Source organism: Gopherus evgoodei, chromosome 8 (genome assembly GCF_007399415.2).
Source record: "Gopherus evgoodei ecotype Sinaloan lineage chromosome 8, rGopEvg1_v1.p, whole genome shotgun sequence".
Lineage (NCBI taxonomy): Eukaryota > Metazoa > Chordata > Testudines > Testudinidae > Gopherus > Gopherus evgoodei.
This window is the reverse complement of record NC_044329.1, coordinates 105393854-105413208: the sequence shown is the minus strand read 5'-3', so window position 1 is coordinate 105413208 and position 19355 is coordinate 105393854. Positions and strand designations below refer to the sequence as shown.

At 44.2% G+C, this 19355-nt stretch overlaps 1 protein-coding gene across 1 annotated transcript in view; it reads right to left on the bottom strand.

Moving 5' to 3' along the window:
• Positions 1 to 19355, bottom strand: part of AGBL4 (ATP/GTP binding protein like 4) — a 1406381-nt gene that overhangs the window by 122732 nt on the left and 1264294 nt on the right. The window contains 1 exon segment of the mRNA XM_030571608.1: positions 15871 to 16023. Coding sequence (XP_030427468.1) covers positions 15871 to 16023 — 153 coding nt within the window.

Sequence of the window (19355 nt, the reverse complement as noted above, 5' to 3'; positions counted from 1 at the left end):
GGGTACCAGCATGAACCCCCCTAAGCTTAACTACTCGCTTAGAAATGATAGAGCTGCCACCACCCAAAAATATAGTGTTTTGGGGCACTCTCTGGCCCCCAAACCCTTCCCTGGGGACCCCAAGACCCAAAACCCCTTGGGTCTCACAACAAAGGGAAATAAACCATTCCTCCCTCCTTTCTTCCTCCCAGATTCTCCCCTCCCTGGGTAACACTGGGAGATCCCTGTGATTCAACTCCTTGAATCTTAAAACAGAGAGGAAATTCACCTTCCCCCCCTTCTCTCCCCCTCCCAGACTCTTCCTGAGAGAGAGAAAGTAATCTTAACACAGAGAGAAATCAGGCTTTTCCTCTCCCCTTCTCTCCTTCCTCCCACCAATTCCCTGGTGAGTGCAGACTCCCTCCCCTTGGGTCTTACACAAGATAGCCCAAAAAATCAATCAGGTTCTTAAAAAGAAAAGCTTTTAATAAAAGAAAGAAAAAAGTAAAAGTTGTCTCTGTAAAATAAAGATGGCAAATGTTACAGGGTCTTTCAGTTTATAGACACTAGAGAGAATCCTCCCCCCAGCACAAATACAAGTTTCAGCAACAGAGATACAATCCTTCCAGCAAATACACATTTGCAAATAAAGAAAACAATCCAAAAGACTAAACCGCCTTTCTAACTGGTACTTACTAAATTGAACAGAATAGGCTGTTTCAGAAGATGGGAGGAATCGGTTACATGTCTGGCTTCTCTTAATCCCAAGAGAGAACAAAAACCCAGTGAAACAGCCCAAAACAAAGGCTTCCCTCCACCGAGATTTGCAAGTATCTTGTCTCCTGATTGGTCCTCTTGTCAGGTGTTCCAGGTTCATTGTTTGTTAACCCTTTACAGGTAAAAGAGACATTAACCCTTAACTATCTGTTTATGACAACCTGCAATAATGGTTTCTTGAAGGGAAACTTGTAAATGAAACAAAACTTCTCCAAAGATGGAGGAATTTTAAAAAGTTACAAAGTGGAGAACAGAAAACGAATAGCAAAAGGAAAGAGTGAAGAAAAAAAACCAACCCAAACTCTGGACATTATTCATTTTATTACATTTAGTGGTAAAAAAAGTGGGAGAGAGGAAAGGAAATAAGCCTCTACCCTGATGTAACGCTGTTCTCGGAAGACAAAAAAATCTTACCTTGTTATAGGTGAAACCGCATTTTATCAAACTTGCTTTGATCCGCCGGAGTGCACAGCCCCCCCCCCCCGGAATGCTGCTTTACTGCGTTATATCAGAATTTGTGTTATATCAGGTGATCTTATATCGGGGTAGAGGTGTATGGGGAAAATTAAATTTTCAAAATTTCAATTTGTTCAGATTTTGTGAAAAATATCAAAATAAAAAAAGTTCCATTTGAAACCCCGCAAAACGAGGGTTGAAATGACCCAGAAATTTCAAAATTTGTAATTAAATGTTTTTCCATTTTTCAACAAGCCATACTTCTGGGAGCTCAACACGTTTGAAAAATGAGCCATTCATGGACTAAGGATTGTAATGTAAGGCCAAGATTTTTTAAAATGGGGCTCTGCGGGAACACAGGCAGACTGATTAGATGTCCTGATTGCATGATTTGACTGGGCATGTTTTAGAACGGCTTTTTTGGGTGGGGTGGAGTCTCCTGTGCCAGGATCAGGGCCGGCGCTTCCATTTAGGCGACCTAGACAATCGCGTAGGGTGCCAGGATTATTGGGGGGCGGCATTTTGCCGAGGGGGTGGCAAGTGGCTCCGGTTGACCTGCCGCAGGCGTCCCTGCGGAGGGTCTGCTGGTCCCGCGGCTCTGGTGGACCTGCCGCAGGCGTTCCTGCGGACGATCCGTTGGTCCCGCGGCTCCGGTGGACCTCCCGTTGGCATGCCTACGGCAGCTCCACCACAGTCGCGGGACCAGCGGACCCTCCGCAGGAATGTCTGCGGCAGGTCCACTGGAGCCGCGGGAGCAGCGCGCAGGGCAGCGAAATGGCCATGCGCCTAGGGCGCCAAAAACACTGGCGTCGGTCCTGGCCAGGATGAGTTGGACAGAATAAAAAGGTATATATTTGGAGACAAACTAGAACAAAGAAACCCCATGCACAGCAGTGGAGTGGTTCTAGCCCTCAGATTTGTACAGCAGAGTCCTCACTGATCAAGTCAGGACAAGTAGAAGGGAAGTGTGAAAATACAGAGCATTTGGCTGAGATGCTGAAGAAATGGTACAGAATGAACAAACCTGCAGAAATGAAAATTCTACCATGTAGGTAATCTGGGCATGCCAGAAAAAGGGACATGCAGTTGCACGTGGATTCAAGAAAGAGATCAAATGCATTTTTGGTGGGATGAGGTGGGATACAGGCTCAGACAATGCAGGTAATGTCAGTGGTGAATTAGTATCTTGTTTCCCTGGGAGACTCTATTACCCTGAATCCCTTGCAACGCAGTCATCATTAAGCAAATGAAGTGAGCACACACAGCAGGAAAGTAGCTAAACAAATATTTATTTCTCCAAGTCTGAACCACATAAGAGTGCCAACAGCAACAAGAAAGGACAGAATCAGGAAAAAGAAAAACACAAGGGACGTTGAAATTCTGGAATGGGGAGAGATGTATAACATCAACAGGAATTCATTATTAACACACACAGGTATACTAAAGCTTGCAGAGCAACTAAGCTTCCTGCCTCCCAAACGTTTCATGTAGTAGAAGAACTTCTTGAGCACGTCTGTCCAGAGGGCTAGGAGAAGCCAAACAAGAACCCAGGCTGTTAAAATAACGAAGGTGGGAAGCTAGGATACAGCAAAACAGAATGGCAAGCGTCATGATCACAAAATCAACCTTGCCCATTCCACCCCTCTACCAGACCTGTTGCGGCCCTGCTCTGAAGGGATTACTATGTGAGATGTCAGCACCTCCGAGCTGTGCATCACAGGGGATCTCTGTATCTTTAAGGGGTTTTGAGGCTGTGGCCATTGCAGGCCAGGGATAAGAGTGGGGTCAAGCCAGTGGCTTTAAGATTATGAAGATCTGCTAGCATTCCACTATGGAAAAGGAAGTGCCAGCAGTTCAAATAAGCCTAGCTACATGTCTGCCCTGGGAAGAGTCTAAGGAGCACGTTTACTCCCCCTGGATGGGCTACACGTTTCAGTCCCAATGCTAGGCTGATACTTCCACTACTGCACTGGTGGGCAGGAAGTGGGTGGAACCTAGAGTCTGTTCTCCCAGTGACTGACAAGAACAGCTGAAAAGCATGAAAGAGGAGCCAGACTAATAAAAGGGCTGGCACAGCTTACTTCCCACATAGACCAAGGGAGCAGCGGGGACCAAACTGGGACTCTCTGAGGCCCTGCTCCTGAGACAGTGCAGTTTCGCAGTGCGTCTTACTCAGGCTGGACTACAAGCTGCCAATCCAAGACAGAGTGAAGGAACACTGAATATAGACAGGAAACAGATGAAGTAAGAAGGAAACCATGCCGTCATCAACCAACTTGAAACCTGGTTGCAGCTAGCACAGTCCTGAATGCAATGTTGATAGGGCCTGAAAGATCAACTTTCAATATAGCAGAGCTAATCAAAATATAATTCTCATTTTTCCCCCAAATTAGATTTTGATATATATGACATACAGAACATCTGTAATCCATGTCTTACTGCGTAATATTCCACAGCATGGGTGTACACACAGACAGGGTTAGATGGAGAATAATAAACCCACCACAAAAACTCTTGTCAAAGTAACCTGAACGGCCACATCCTTCAAATTATCTTTGACCAAGCTTGCAATGTCCACACTCAAATTCTGCACATTATCACTTGTGCATGCAAAGAAGATCTTTTCCAAATAAAAAACTTGACTTGAATACACACATAGATTATTGAGAATAAATTCTGTCATTTGCACAGGTAGGAGAATTCATGCACAGATTACATATGCAACATTGGCAGCACATGCACACACATTCCGTTTTGACCATTTGTCCTGATGGGTTAGATGGAGACCCACAAAACCAGAGGAATTCAGAGTTAAAGATAAATTGCTGCCTTTAATGCTCTTTGTTATGCTTTGGCATTACAGGTAATTATCAAAGATATGCCAGTTTATCCCATCTCGTGTTTCTTTTGGAAAGAAAGTTATATTTTGCAGCGTATCCTGTAGGGTAATAATCCTTATATAGGATGCTTGTAGTTTGCTTGCTCAGTGGTTGAGCAATAAATGTGTTACCTACTGAGATAAACCAGGATTATGCATAAAAATTGTCCTGTGATCTTTACACATCATCACCAGCAATGGTCAAGCATAATCATTACTCAATTAGAGCATCTCTGAGGTGATCCATTAAAGCTGTCCACAAATGAACTCTGTGAAAAGAATACTCAGATTTCTTAAACTGGGTTCACCTCTCTGAACCCACTGCTAATAGTCCCAGAATGCTTAGCATAGTGAAAAAAATAAAAGAGATAGTTGTTAGAGGACAAACAAAAAAAAAAGAATGACACAGTTGTCACAAAGGAAGAATAGAGCTGCCACTGGGAGATGGACTGAACCCCAGTGTGCGCTAAATCCATCTCGGCGAAGAGTTTTACACCATCATCAGTAACTCCCTCCCTTTTCAGATCTTTCTACCGAAGTCTGGGGAAGTTGGGCATCTTTGCCAAGGAATATTGTAAATAGTGGTATTACAAATTGTTACTTTTTTGCTATCCTCCCAGCAGTGTATTCTAAGAGGGGGGCAAACTGGCAGCTCTCTTTCACCTTATGGATTGAACTAATTACTTCCATGGTGTGCCCAGCAGCCGCTGCTCTGACCCTGCTAGTCTCGCAGTCGGTAGCCCATCAAGCAGCTATCTCCTTACTTTTCCGAAAGCAACGAGGAAGCTTCATACTTCTAAGCCAACTTAACTATCTCCTCATGCCAGCTCCATTAACTCTCTTAATCGACTGGAAAGCATATGTTTTAGTGTTTCCCATGATAGCCTACCGACACCATGTGGAAAAGGTTTGAAGATATGGAAACCATGGAATCCAGAAGGCAGACTTTTTGCTTTATTTCTTTTATAGCAAAATGTAGCCGGCCTCTGAAACACAGAGGAGATTGCTTAAAATGAAGGGAGATAGCAGCAGAAGTGGGAGGCTGATTTGAAGGAGGTGGCAAGTAAAAAGGAAGGATGCTGGAAGTAGAGATGTGATATACTGTGAACAGAACTCCAATGACTCAGGCTTATGCGCACATCTCACCCCCACACAGTCTCAGGACGTTTCTGACGCAGAGAGAGAGATGTATTTAATTTCTTAGAATAATTAACTATTGCTGAAGTGCAGGAGATTTGAAAGGTCAGGCGTAATTCGAATAAGCATGCCGTAGTTTGGAGCTTTTCCAAACTCCTTTGGGTCAGCAGAGCCAGGCTAGAATGCCTATAACAGGGGTGGCCAACCTGTGGCTCTTCAGAAGTTAATATGTGGATCCTTGTACAGGCACCGACTCTGGGGCTGGAGCTACGGGTGCCAACTTTCCAGTGTGCCGGGGGTGCTCACTGCTCAACCCCTGGCTCTGCCACAGACCTTGCTCCCACTCAATCCCTTCCCGCCCCGTCCCCTGAACCTGCCATGCCCTCGCTCCTCTTCCCCCCACCCCAGCCTTCTGCATGCCACAAAACAGCTGATGGAGACGTGCGAGGAGAGAGGGGGAGGTGCTGATCGGTAGGGCTGCCGGTGGGTGGGAGGTGCTGGGAGCGGGGGTGGGAGAGCTGATGGGGGGCTGCTGACGTATTACTTGGCTCTTTGGCAATGTACATTGCTAAATTCTGGCTCCTTCTGAGGCTCAGGTTGGTCAATCCTAGCCTATAAGAATGGGCCTTTCCCCACAAGATTCTGGTTCTTCCTGACAACAGCTGGGAAGATCCCATGTCTCACAATATTTGGGGACTTGGCATTTCCTGCTTCCAGCTGGGAGCAGGAAATGACAAGGTGAGCAGCAACAAGAGAATTAGAGAAATTGTCCAACTTATTTCAAGTCTTGCAGTTCACAGTCAGAGAGGGTTCACAGGAAGGTTCTGATTTAATCTGAACCCGTTTGCCCAGCCCTAAGAATAAGATTGGCATAGGCCTGAACGCAAATCTCAGAACCAAAGATCCTCAAACTGTAACAAGCTTTATCAGATTCTACTGAAATGCCTCATTTTTCTTTCTTCCTACTATTCAACGTGAAATACCAGCAATACAGCACTGCAATCACATTGCAGGACAGACATAAACACAACCCACACTGAGCCATTCTCTGAGGATTTAAAGTGTGATTCTACTCAGAAAAAAAGGTTAAAAAAAGCACTTTGTTACTGCACACACCGATATTCTCCCTGAGGGGACCCATTATCGCCTTTTTACGCCAGCACAACTCCTATTAGAATTAATGGGAGATACACACATGCATCAAGGGGATATCAGAACCTTTCCCCTCTTAAGTACCTTCTGAGTCATGGCTGCTTAAGTCTGCTGACAAAAACAAATTGTTTTGTCTGGTCAGCAGCCCAGAGCTGTGAAGGAGGGAGCTGTTATGTGCTCCTATCTCATGCATCATCAAAAACGGCCAAGTTACGTTCTGACTCCAGAATCTCTGTGGCTGAAGGAACTAATGCTGTCCTCTATGGAAGTGAATGCAATTGGAAGCCAAAATAAAGCATATTTGCAAATAGAGGGTGGATTCACAGACTGATCAATTCTAAGGCCAGAAGGGACCATTATGATCATCTAGCCTAACTTCCTGTATAGGACAGGGCACAGAACTTCCCCCAAAGTAATTCCTGGAGCAGATCTTTTAGAAAATCACCCAATCTTGATTTAAATATTGAAAGCGATGGAGACTTCACTACGGCCCTTGGTAAGTTGTATTCAGTATAGAGTCTGGAAGCACGCTCGGCACAGCACACAATGCAGGAGGCAGCTGGTGGTTGAGCCTGGTGCAGCACGAAGCCTGGTAGTACGTGTTTGCAGGATAGCATCCACGCTTTCTAATTCTTTCCAGTCCTCCAGAATTCCATCAGCAACAGTCTTTCTTTTGTAAGCTGTTGTAACAGGGTCTGACCTCCTCCACCACTGGACTCTCCCAGTGCCTCTATTTCCATACTCCTGGGGTTTTCCAAAACTGTTCCAGTCACCCATGCAAGTGTAACACCCACCCCTTCTGGGATCTAGTTTACTAAAACAATGCAGATCAAAAACAGGCCTGCAGCAACCTCAAGCTGAGTCTTCCCTTGTTCGGTCCAGGGCAGCCTCATAGGTCTCGGCAGTCCACTGTAGCCTGCTGATGCAGACTAATACAAGGAGGACTCACTCCCAGCCTGGCCACCTAAACCAATGCAACTGTCTCTTCCCTTTATCACCCCCCTGCATTATCTGTTACAGACTCGTGTCTTCTAATGAAACCCTTCCTCAGGGCCTCCTAATTCCCTCTTTTATTCCTGTCCCTCACTGCATGTAGCACCAGCCAGGGCTCCCTCTAACCGGAGTGGGAAGCCCCTTCTCCGGTTGTGTCTGACTCTGCGTGCCCTATAGAATCCTCCTTAGAGATCTCTCATCTGTCGGTCTCTCTTCCAACTGAGCAGGTTCCTTTTTATGAGAAACACCATCCCGGGCTACCATGGTCACCAGTCTCATCCATTGGCTGACACCAAACCCATCACCGGACAGGCAGAAAAGTCGGCACAGTTGGAGCTGAGCCCAGCTTACCGTAAAGGCCGAGCCCACCCTGTGACAGGTGCTGGTTACGTCCATACATTCTATAAACGCCTCTCAGTCATAATCAGGAAAAGAAGAGCTGCTCTTTGTAAAGATGACCTCTGCTCCACAACATGCACCCTGCTGCTGAAGAAGCCAGAGTTGGCATTTTGTAGCATTCTTTTGAGCTGATAATCAATATTGTTTAGTACAGTGCAGCTCTGGGGCCCTCACTTCCCCGGCTTGTCAATGAAAAATGAGACACTGCCTCAAAAGATGCACAAGAATATCCTGTAGCAATTGCCTGAGGTGCTACAGGTTACAACAGAGGTATGAATATTGGAGGTGAGAGGGAAGGCATCCTGGCAGGGCATTGACACAAATTTCAGACACTGCCACAGAGACAGACAGACAAGAAGGCACAGCTGCTTTTACAGACAAGAAGGCACAGCTACCATAGAAGCAGCAACCTAGATAGAATAACCTGTTGGGAAACTGATAAACCCATCATTAAATGGCAAGCCCACAATTAATTCCAAGGCTTGGATGGCGAGATCACAAGCTGCTCTTAGGCAGGGGCACTGGAAAGCTATCCTGGGAGACTATGACTCTGAATCTCAAGATCCTTCTGGGTTCCCCCCTGCTCCATGGAGGGAATAAACTATGCTGGGTCAGAGCCTGATGCAGGATATGCTCCCCAAAGCACTGGCAGTATCCAGCAGGTTTGGGGTTCCCGGGAGGGTGTGTGTGTGTGTGTGTGTGTGTCAAAGCTCCACCCATTTCCCACCCCCTCTGTGCCAGGAAAGGCTTGGGGAAATAGTTGCCCCACGGAGGTGCGGGCGAGGCTGCAGATATACTTAATAATAAGAAACTGGCTATGTACTGTGATAATGACTAGGACTCGGTTGCACAAGGTGCTGTCCATCCACACCTAACAGTTCTGTGATGCTGCACTCGCCAGGCCACAATCTGGCCCCAGATGGTTGATTAAAGTAATGGTGAATGTCTGTGTAACTGTTACTTTACCAGACTAAGTGCTAACAATTTTAGAGTAACAGGAAATCTGTTTCACCCTCAAATATACAGGATTTCTTCCTCTGTGGTTTTAAAAATAATGCATTTACAAGCAAAATAAGAAGAAAATAGCAAGAGGAAAAATAAACAACAACTGCATAGCTTGTGGGTGTTTATCCCCCCTACCTTAGTGGAACAGATTAATTCAAAGATAAGCCTCTGGGTAACATGGGGCTGGACTGATTCACTATCATGTGACAGATCAGTTTCATTTGGCCAAAAATCTCCTGAGGGCAGCGTTCTTGGGAGACTCAGACGTACACACTCAGAAACATACAGTTTACAGACTGTTGCCTATGTCACCACAAACACCCCCCCCCCCACTTTCCTCTCAAAGTATAACGCAGCATGTTCAAGGAGCAGAGAACAAAAATGTATCCCAAAGGGGAAACAAATAAATAATGGATATATTAGTCTTCCTGGAAATGCCACTGGTATAAGAAAACAACCAGAGCGTTAGAATCATTTCTATTGTGTTCTGGTTTTGAGAGATTTCTGGGGAGATCTGTTTGTCTTGCACAATGTTGACAAAGCCTTCCTGAACGCAGCAGTCATTGGTATTCCAGTGACAAGTGAGTTTTGTCTAAATGACTGAAAGATACGTAGAAGGGATGTATCCCTGCGCTGGACAACCATACACACCTGTTCCCACCCCCTGATCCCAGTTGCAGTACTAACTGCCCTTGCTCAACTCCAAAACAACTACCTTTCTGATCCTTTGCTTGGTCCAGCACTTGTCTCTTTCTAGAAAGAAAAGAGTTTTATCATCAACATCAGGAAGCAGCTTAGAGACGAGAAGCTCAGATGGAGTGGGTGAATGAAGACATGAGAAGCAGTGAAGAAAACGGGAAGGCAGGAGCTAAAATTCATCTCACTAATTTAAGTGTGTCACCAGTTTGCCTAACTCATGGGGGTGTCTCATGAAGTCAGCCCATCTGGTTTTAAATAAACAGACCAATGTCTAACTCAGGTTGACCCACCTTACACACCCACAGTGTGAATCAAGAAGTCTCTCAGCGACCTAAACACAAAGTGTGGTCAGCAATGGGCTCTGACCAGGCCTGCCTTCTTGGGTTATGGTGGAGGGAACACCCTTTTTCCCTCCCTAGACTTCACCCAGGGACTGCTCTTTGACAGAAGCAACCAGCCCTTTTCATTTGGTCTGCTGGGCCCTGATTGGTTGTCATCTGCTCCCAGCCCTTCTAGCCACTGGAGGACCAAGTCTTGCTGGTTTCACCTGCAGATGACCTGGAAGGCCCTTCTAGGCAACTCTGACATTCCAAAACTTGCTGATATGGACCAGGACATAGGCGATCTGGCTTAGTGGTCAGAACAGGAGTCAGGTCTAGTGAGTGGAGCATGAATCCAGGTTGGGGAGTGAAGCCAAGGGTCAGCACCAAAGTTAACTGGCAGTTACCAGAACCAAGGGTCAAGCCAGAGTCAGAACTTGGAGTTGAAGCTGAGGTCAGACACCAAATGCCAGAGCCAAGGATCAAGCCAGAGTCAAGGTCAGAAGTCAGAGTTGGAGCTAGGGCTAGTCACTGAGGATTGGAGGTGACGTGTAAGGACTGGAGGAGAGGCAAGGATCAAGCAGAGAGCAGGAGCATGGTGGGAACAGGGGCAAAGGCTGGATTCAGGAACCCAGCAGGAGCCAGGAACAGCATTGGGTGTTGGAAGCAGACACAAGCAGGGCCCAATGCAGTCACAACAGGAAACCACCCTACTGCTCAGACAAATGTCCTGTTCCTTCTCCTGGCTTAAATAGTGTAGCTGGATCAATCGGTGGAGCCGAGCGAGCCTCCAATCACAGCTTCTGTGGGTGGTGCCTTGGCTGAAGCTATATCCTTGGTAGGTTCTCAGCCCACCTGGTTTCAGTAGTCATTGCGTGGAGCCCAGGATGTGGCAGCTGTCTGGGTACTCTCAGGCCTGGCTTCAAGACCCAGGACATCATGCTTGCTGCCCTTCTTTTCTTAGAGATCCGCTTCCCAGGGAAGAGCACAGCAAGGGAGTGGGATCTCCGGCAGCAAACGGCAAGTATATTGCCATCACTAGCTGCCTAACTTCTGGCATCCAATTTTAAAAATGGTGGCCTCAACCTCTCTGTCCTGCAGTTGCCTCACCTGTGTGATGGGGATAAGGGCTTTGAGATAAAAGGCACTGCATTAGTCCGGAGTATTGCTAATCAGGCCCAAAGAGCAGGCAGATCAGCTTTAAGACTGGCTGGACTGATTTGTAATTGTTTATGTGCTAAATATGAACGCCACATAGAGCTCAGCCTCTGGGGAAGACTGTACGGTCCAGTGGCTCGGGCACTGGACCTAGAACACAGGAGAGATGGGTTCTGTCCTCTGATCTGCTGTGTGACTCTTAGCAAGTCGCTGCACTGCTGTCTCCCTTCCCACTCTTTGTCTATCTTTACAATTTAGATTGTAAAGACTTCTTGGCAGGGCCAGTCCATCACTGTATTTGTACAGTGCTAGGCAGAAGGTGGCTCATAGTTGCTACTGTTAACAATAATGAGAAATAGGAGTAATAATGTAGCCATGCTGCTCTGAGGAACAAGGTGAGTAAAGAAGCGGAGAGACTTCCAAGAAATAGAAAGGATTTGGGGTGTCACCTATTCACTGTGTTGCTGCCTAAACACTGATCTTTGACCAATTTTTTTTTTAAATTTAACATCCTGAAAAGCAATCCATGGGTGACAATAAAACCATTAGAGTATGGCTCTGGTTGTTACTTTTAACTGAAACAGAGACAACAGATGGTCTCCTTTAATACTGTCACAAAGGTCAAAATTAGCCATCCCTAAGGCAAACGTGTTCTTGAAATGCTGAAGTGCTTGTATCTGGCCCATGATGACTAATCCACTCTCCAGAATGAGAAATATCAAACTAAGAACACCACTCCGAACAGCGCAACAATTCCTATCTATGGATAATGTGTAATGTGTTCAGAGACGGTGTCAACAGCTGCTCAGAAAACCTGATTCGTCAGCCATTTCAAAGGAGCACGTCAACTCTTTCTATTATAATTTTGAAGTTAATATATTTACTCTGCTGTTTAGAAATATCTTTCTAGATGCTTGAAAATATAAAAGCTTTTCCTACCAATTCTGAGCTTATTTCCTCTACTGCGGCCCAAGTAAATCTGACTTTTACATATTTGTCTCGGAGAAAAACTTCATCGCTTTTCTTTGCATTCCTCTTTCCTTATTTATGCAACAGCATCCAGGTGAATGCCAGTGCAGGAAGTGGGATGTGCAACCACAAGCTGGTGTGGTTTTGGTGAGACTTACAGAAATAGTCGCTGGCTTTTCATTTTCTCCTGGCGGAGGCTCTTTTTGAAAGTTGTTAAGAATATGGAAGATATTCTCACATTCCAAGACAGTCATAGTTGGGAATTAAAATACCTACTGATACCTTTAAAACTGCATTAGTTTCCAAAGAATTTTTTGCACTTTACACATTATTTATTGTGTATACTGATTAATCCTCAGAACTCCAATGAGATGCATTTATTCATTTTTTAATCTCCTACTTAGCAGATAGGGCAGAGAGAAGTTAGGGGACTTCCCTGACATCACACCAGTGGGTCAGTAGCAGAGCCAAACACAACACTCTCACCCCCTAGACCACTCTCTAGACCACTCTTCCTCATGCTGTCATTTAAATAAAAAGGCCTATTGGCAATGATAGGTGAAGAAAGCAGCCATGCATGAAATGTGCCCTACAGTATATTAATGGGAGATTGCCAGACAAACCAAACAAGGCCTTTGATCGCATCATCTTAGGCTTGTTGTCTCTGCTTGTTTGCATCTCGCTGTGTGCTTGCTGCCAGATTCCCAGCTGGACGGGAAGGATTTGCTTTTCCTAGCCCACTCTGGACTCAGCTGCAATCATGCAGAGCATTGAAAAGAATCCCATTGAATTGGGATTCATTCTGAATGCGTCAAACCCAGACAAATGACTGCTTTCCCGAAGTGAATCCCATTTCACAGCAACTAGGTTATTAGTGTGGAACTCCATACGAGTAGCCTGCATTCAAAAGCCCTCTGCATTATTAATAGAATATGAGCTTTTGACATCAAAGGAGAGCCATTATATATGCTAAATGGTGGTAAAAATTGTACCCGCACTTCAAACCTTTTCAGTTCTTTGTCCTTGGTAAATCAATCAAGGTTGACAGACGCTTTAAGGAGAGTAATCGTTGCAATGATCCTGTCAATGGATAACATAATGGAACATTGTCTCTGTGCTGTGTGAAGACATGGAGCTAGTCAATTATGGACAACACTTCACGCAGCCGCCTGCTTTCACTTGAAGTGCTGCTGCTGAATTATTAGAATCCCAACAAATGTCTGCAGTGGCATCCAATGTAAAATGAGACCTCCTGAAGCTTTGGAAAATTAATTAGCAACAACACTGGCCTATTCCCACACTTTCAAACATTGGCCTGATAGCGCTAACGATGCACTGCCCCCGCCTCTTGGAGCATTCAATGGACTGTATTTACATACACAATTTTTAATCTCCAACACTTTCCCTCCGCCCCTTCAAACACACAAAACTCTCAAACCGAGGAGTCTTTTTATATCTTTTATGCAGAGATCCTAGCAGCGAGTCAATGATATTTCCAACTGTTCGCACAACTCCTACACATGCAGCTGAAAATGCTACAGCTTGGAGACTATTTCATTTGAAAAACAGTGGCAACTTCCGGTGGCTCCCTGAAATACACACCAGTGCATCCCTTCACTGTTTTCAAATCCGCAAGCATCCCTATTCATATCTGGATACGTGCATATCAAATATACATTCTGCTCTATGCAGAGATTAATGCTTTGGATTGAGGACCGGGTATATCCTCCAAATGAAACAGGAGATCAGTGGGCTGAAAAGCCCACCTCTGAAGTTGAACAGCAGCGCAGCTATTGTTTGGGGACCTGCCACTGAACCGGTTCATTGTGCTCCCTTGTATGACACATTGGCTCACACTGCAAACAAATCCTACACTGCATTAAGTGACACAGCAACTACATAGGTTGGGCGTGCTGACACTACAGAATATATTGCGTGCCAGCATCACCAGAATGAACTGCAGCGGGCTGGAAGCCAACACGCGCTTTCATCTTCCAGCTACCACCAAACACAAACCTACAAGTCAGAGGGGGAGGCAGCGCTTTTTATTTAATTGTTGGCACCTATTTCCTACATCCCTTTTTAAGGGAGAGTTTGGACTAATAGAGAAACCTCATTTCCCTTGTTAACAGAAAGAACCTGTCACACACATACATTAAGTCTCCAATTTTCTATCCCTTTTAGGGACTGTTACATCACTGTAGCAGCTGAGCACCTTGAAGTCTTAATGTATTTAGCCACATAACACCCCTGTGAGGTAGGGCAGTGATTTTCCCCCCATTGTACAAGTAGGAAACTGAGGTACAAAGAACCAAAGTGACTTGCCCAAGGTCACACAGGAAGCCTGTGGCAGAACCAGGGCTTGAATCCAAGTCTCCCAAGCCCCATGTTATTGCCCTAAATACTCTCACAAAGGAGCCTTCAAGAGTTAGGCACCCAACTAAAGGAACTGGGTGTCTAACTCCCTTAGCCTCCTTGGAAAATCCCAGCGTACTCTATTAAGCACACTCAAGTCTAATATGTATTTGAAGGGGTAAACTGACTGGTAGAGAGGTGAAGCAACTTGCCTCAGAACTTCTACAGGGTCCTTGGCAGCACCATGAATAGATGCCAACAGTGCTGATGCCCAGTCCCCTGTTCTCCATACTTCCCACCAAATTTAATTAATACACAGCTGGCAGTGCTTTTGGGAAGAGAACTGGCTGAGACTTTCTGCCACTCCTTGCACCTAATCTCAGCCCCTTTCCCTTCTTATCTTGCATCGACTCTGCTGTTCTGTGCTCTGGGACTTCTCCTCAAGGGACATCCCGGAATGCACAGCATGCCTAGAAAAGCCCAAAACTACAGCATGCCCTGAGCGTGTCTTATTAGAAAGACACTAGAAAAGTAGCTGAGAGGTGATGGCTGCCTGGAGCAGGCAGCTGGACAGCACTACCAGGCCAGCTGCCACTGCTGATAAACCTGCAGCGAGCATGGAAAAAGCCTGCTCACTAGATAGCAATCAAGGGGAAAGTGGGTGGAAGAAGGTCCTGAGGATCCCTCCCTATTAATGAGAGGCAAGGAGCTGTACCAGTCAGACAGCAGTGTAAACACACTGAACCCAAATTCTTGAGGCAGAGCAGGATCCCTTTTGAAGCTCTCTCCTGGCAGAGCAGGAGAAGATCATGAAGTCCCACCCCTAATGTGGAGCAAACCTGCTGGACATATGTCCTGTGAGGCGGCTGGGCCACAGACACTCAATATGTCTGTGTAACAATATGATCAACATTTCCAATAGGAAATTATCAAAACATTTCATTTTGACTTTATCATTGTTTACATTTATGAATACAATATAATTGTTGAAACTTTTTTATTATAACGTAACATAAAAGTCAAATTATAAAGCCAGACACACTGGTTACTTTCTGCAGACCTCAGAAAGCTGTGGAGCTCAAAATCTTGTTCCCTTCCATCACAGAAGTTGGTCCAAAAAGATATTACTTCCCCCACCTTGTCGAAGTTAAAATGAAACATTTAGACTTCATCAAAACGAAATGTTTCAATGAGGTTGGAACAAAATATTTTAGACTATTTCATTTTGTGAGTAATAATAATTCCAAGATTTTGACTTTTTGTCCACATTTGGAAATCTTGGCTTTCCTGAGGGACTGAAATTCCGTTTTTCAGCCTGCTCTAACGTCTTCAGCCTTACAAGTAGGATGACTTAGGCTGTTAATATTTTGTATGTGGACAACCGTAAGATGTATAACCACAATGTACAACTTGAAGAGAAGGGGTTGTGATTTCCATTGGTAATTGACGGAAAAATGGTGACAGACATTAAAATTTGAAAATATTTCATGCTTCACATTAATAACAAAATTCATAGACTTTCATTAAGCCTCATATTTATCTTTTTTTAAAAAAAAAGGAAAATAAAAACAAAATAAGAGAAATGTTGCTTACAAAGGAGAAATCTTCAGCATTCTGACAGAGTAGCTTAGGGAAAATAGCTTGTCTCTGAAATCTTTCTTCCTCTTCAAAGATGTTCCCATACATGAAGCCATTCATCATAGTGGAGTGGGCATGGATGTCAATATAGAACTCCAGGCTAATTTTCTATTGAGGAGACAGACAAACAAGCAAACGTGAGATAGACGACAAAAACATTTTCAAGGAGAAGCCTGTGTTAACAGTAAGGCTGCCATCCTTGAAACCATATAGTGGTGGTAGGGTCTGCATACTCAGAGAGCTATGCTGGCCATATTGCTTTGATTTATGCAAACCTATCCATGCCTCTTTGGCTCTGCAAAACTGGGGTTGAAATCTCAAAAACAAATGTGCTCTTGTGGGATTGTCAGTATATCCTGATCCCCGTTGGGGTGGAAATATCCGAGTCTACTAACTCTCTAAACACGAAGAAGGACCCAATGCAGAGAAAAGGCAGAATGCCCTCAGTTCTGACCTTTCTTTTCTCTGCTCTTTGTAGCCCCCTGTGCTTCTCTTCATTGAACTCCCTGAACGGCTAGCAAGCTTCACTCTCCCTACCCAATTTGATTCCCAGTGTTCCAGGTGTCAGCCTAACCATCTAATGACAATGCAGTCCACTGACCTCAAACTAAGGTCCTTGCATGGAAAAGTTTCCAGGATCTATTGGGAACCCTCAGAAGTGTCATGGTCAGCCCCTTAGGGAGGCGTTGCTTTGGGTCACTCTCACGTGACACATCCTGATTTGTTTCTCTACTCTTAAATGCTCAGCTTTCCAGGTCCCAAGCGTGATATAAAAAGCCAGAACAAAATAGAACTCCACACGCAGCCACATCCAACCCTGCTGAGCCAGAGGAAGAGATCCTGCAATACAGGGACTTGGATGGTGAGAAGAATGGAGCATTACTAGAAGACTCCCTGCCTATAAAATGGACCCTAGTAAAATCTCACAAGCAGCCAGAGTCTCACATTTAAGACCAAAATGTTTATAACACCCAGTAATTTAGTTACAATCAATACCGAGGGCCAAAATAACGATCTTACTCTTCAAGTGCATCTCTCATTGATATAAATGGGATATCAACAGCCAGTCACATAGAACACTGTTATAATGTATGTAGATTCCTCATCCCAACACAGCACTGGAGTTGCCCTATAGACATAGGTTACCCTTAACAGTAAACTGCAGGCAAAAAAATTGCGGTGAATATATGTTGATACCAATATTGTAATAAATCCACCCAGGTCTTCAACTTTTCACCGTGCTGCACAACATGGGGCTACTAGGAACTTCATGGTGACAGCAGAGATAAAGTTCAGATCTTCCTGCTCCAAGGGTGCAGGCCCCCTTCCTGGAGCTAAGGGGAAAAAAATTCTGTTTGCACTATAGGAACTGTAACACTCAGCTAAGTAGTCTTGCAACCATCCTGTACCAGGTGGTGGTACGTGAATACACCAGCCAGTATAGGACAAGGCATAAATATATGCAGTAAATTTAGGCAGCATATAACGTATGCTAAGTTTGATAAGAATACATGCTGCTGTGAGCAGTATCTAGGAGGACACTGCATTACAAGACAGTCCAATGTAATACAAAAGCATTTCACGTGACACTAATGGCAGCTCGCCTAGATACTCTCTAATGAGGGAAGAACGTAATTTGGCATGTGATACTAATATGATTCAGATTTACTTTCCCTTGGCAGTAAACCAATGCGCAACCCACAATGACTGTTTAGTTTAATTAAACAGCCAAGAGAGTAATATTGCATCTTATTAAGCCTCTCCTGTGTTAAGATGCTAGTTAATGCAATATCAATAGGTGACTATACTACATAGAAAAAGGAGTACTTGATTGCATTTGGCTCTAATATAATATAGTTAATTGTTTGCTACTGCCAAAACATTATACTGTGCTGTAGAGGACAAGCATAACAATAAAAAGCACACCAGCAATTCAGAGTTATACTATGGACAGGAAAGATTAGCATATATTGTATGAAATATCAAGCAGAATTTTCCTCTTTAGAAAAATCAGTTTTAAAGCATAAAGAAATTAACAATACTGGAGCATATTACTTTCCATACGATAATTTTCCCATCAGAAAGAAAATCTGATGCAATCGGATACTTCTCAGCATTTCATAATAAAATACTGTAGCACATTATAATAGTAGATTTGTAATGAGTGAATTGACATCCAAGAGAATGTATGTTCTAGATATCTAAGGTATTTCTAAGGCCCTTTCTACATTTGTATCTAAGTGTCATACAAATTTAAGATACATAAGGATCCATAACCTAAATGGTGTTACTTCCCTCCATTTCTCCAACCATGGGTGGAGAAAAGTAAGAGTTAGTTGTAGAGATAGGATTGTGTTGTCATTTACATACACAGTTCTTGGAGGAAGACCCTCAAACATGCCTCATATTTGGATCTAAATTCAGTCAGCTTTGGGTTCTCCCGATAATGATCTTATCTATGGATATAGGATATCTGTCTACATGTATCTGAATGTTTGACATCCATGGAAGCAAAGGATTTTTTTTCAGTTGGTCTAGCAGGCTGTAACTAGGAGTAGTAAGTTAATATAACCAACATTTAGGCTGAATTCCTGCATAACCCAGGCCACTGAATTTCACACAGTACTTCCTGCATCAAGCCTATAACTTCTGGTTGACCTAAAGCATACAGTTCGAAAAACATCCAACCTTGATTTAAAAGACCTCAAGGGACAGGGAATCTACCATGACCCTAGGTAAATTGTTTCAGTGGTTAATTACCGTCACTGTTAAAAATTAGCACCTTATTTCCTGTCTGAATGTGTCTAGTGTCAGTTTCAGTCATGGGATTTTGTTATGCCTTTGTTTTCTAGTTTAAAAAACCCTTCACATGGGGAAGGATTTCTGATTGTAGTTACTTTTCGACCATGATCAAGTCACCTCCTTAACCTTCTATCTGAGAAGTTGAATAGATTCTGAAGTCTCACACTGTAAGATGTATTTCATTTAATCCTGTACTGGAAGAGGCAACTGGAGTGTAAACTGGCAAGTGTCTTGAGATAGGCACCAGAGTCTAGGAAGAAGAGTGCTAATATTCCACAATTTAAGAGAAAGTCCAAGAAAACCACATGTAATATAGTTGACACAGCGGCTTAGAAGTCACTTCTAGGTTTTACCAAGTAAAGACCTCAGTTTCATTGTCGCAATAGTAAATTAATCCCTAGTGTATCTCTGAGGCAGTCAAGGAATTTACAGCAGAGATGAATTTAGCCTCTGTCTCTGGGTGCGGTGGAGTTGATACTCTCCTCTCATCTTTTCTTGATCTGAGTATAACCTGCTCTAAGCACCCATGAATCCTGAACCACTGCCTAATATCACTTGCACCTTAAATAAGATGGTTGAAGGCACTCTGTTTTGTGACTTACACACACATTGCAATAAGAATACCAAACTGTTATAAG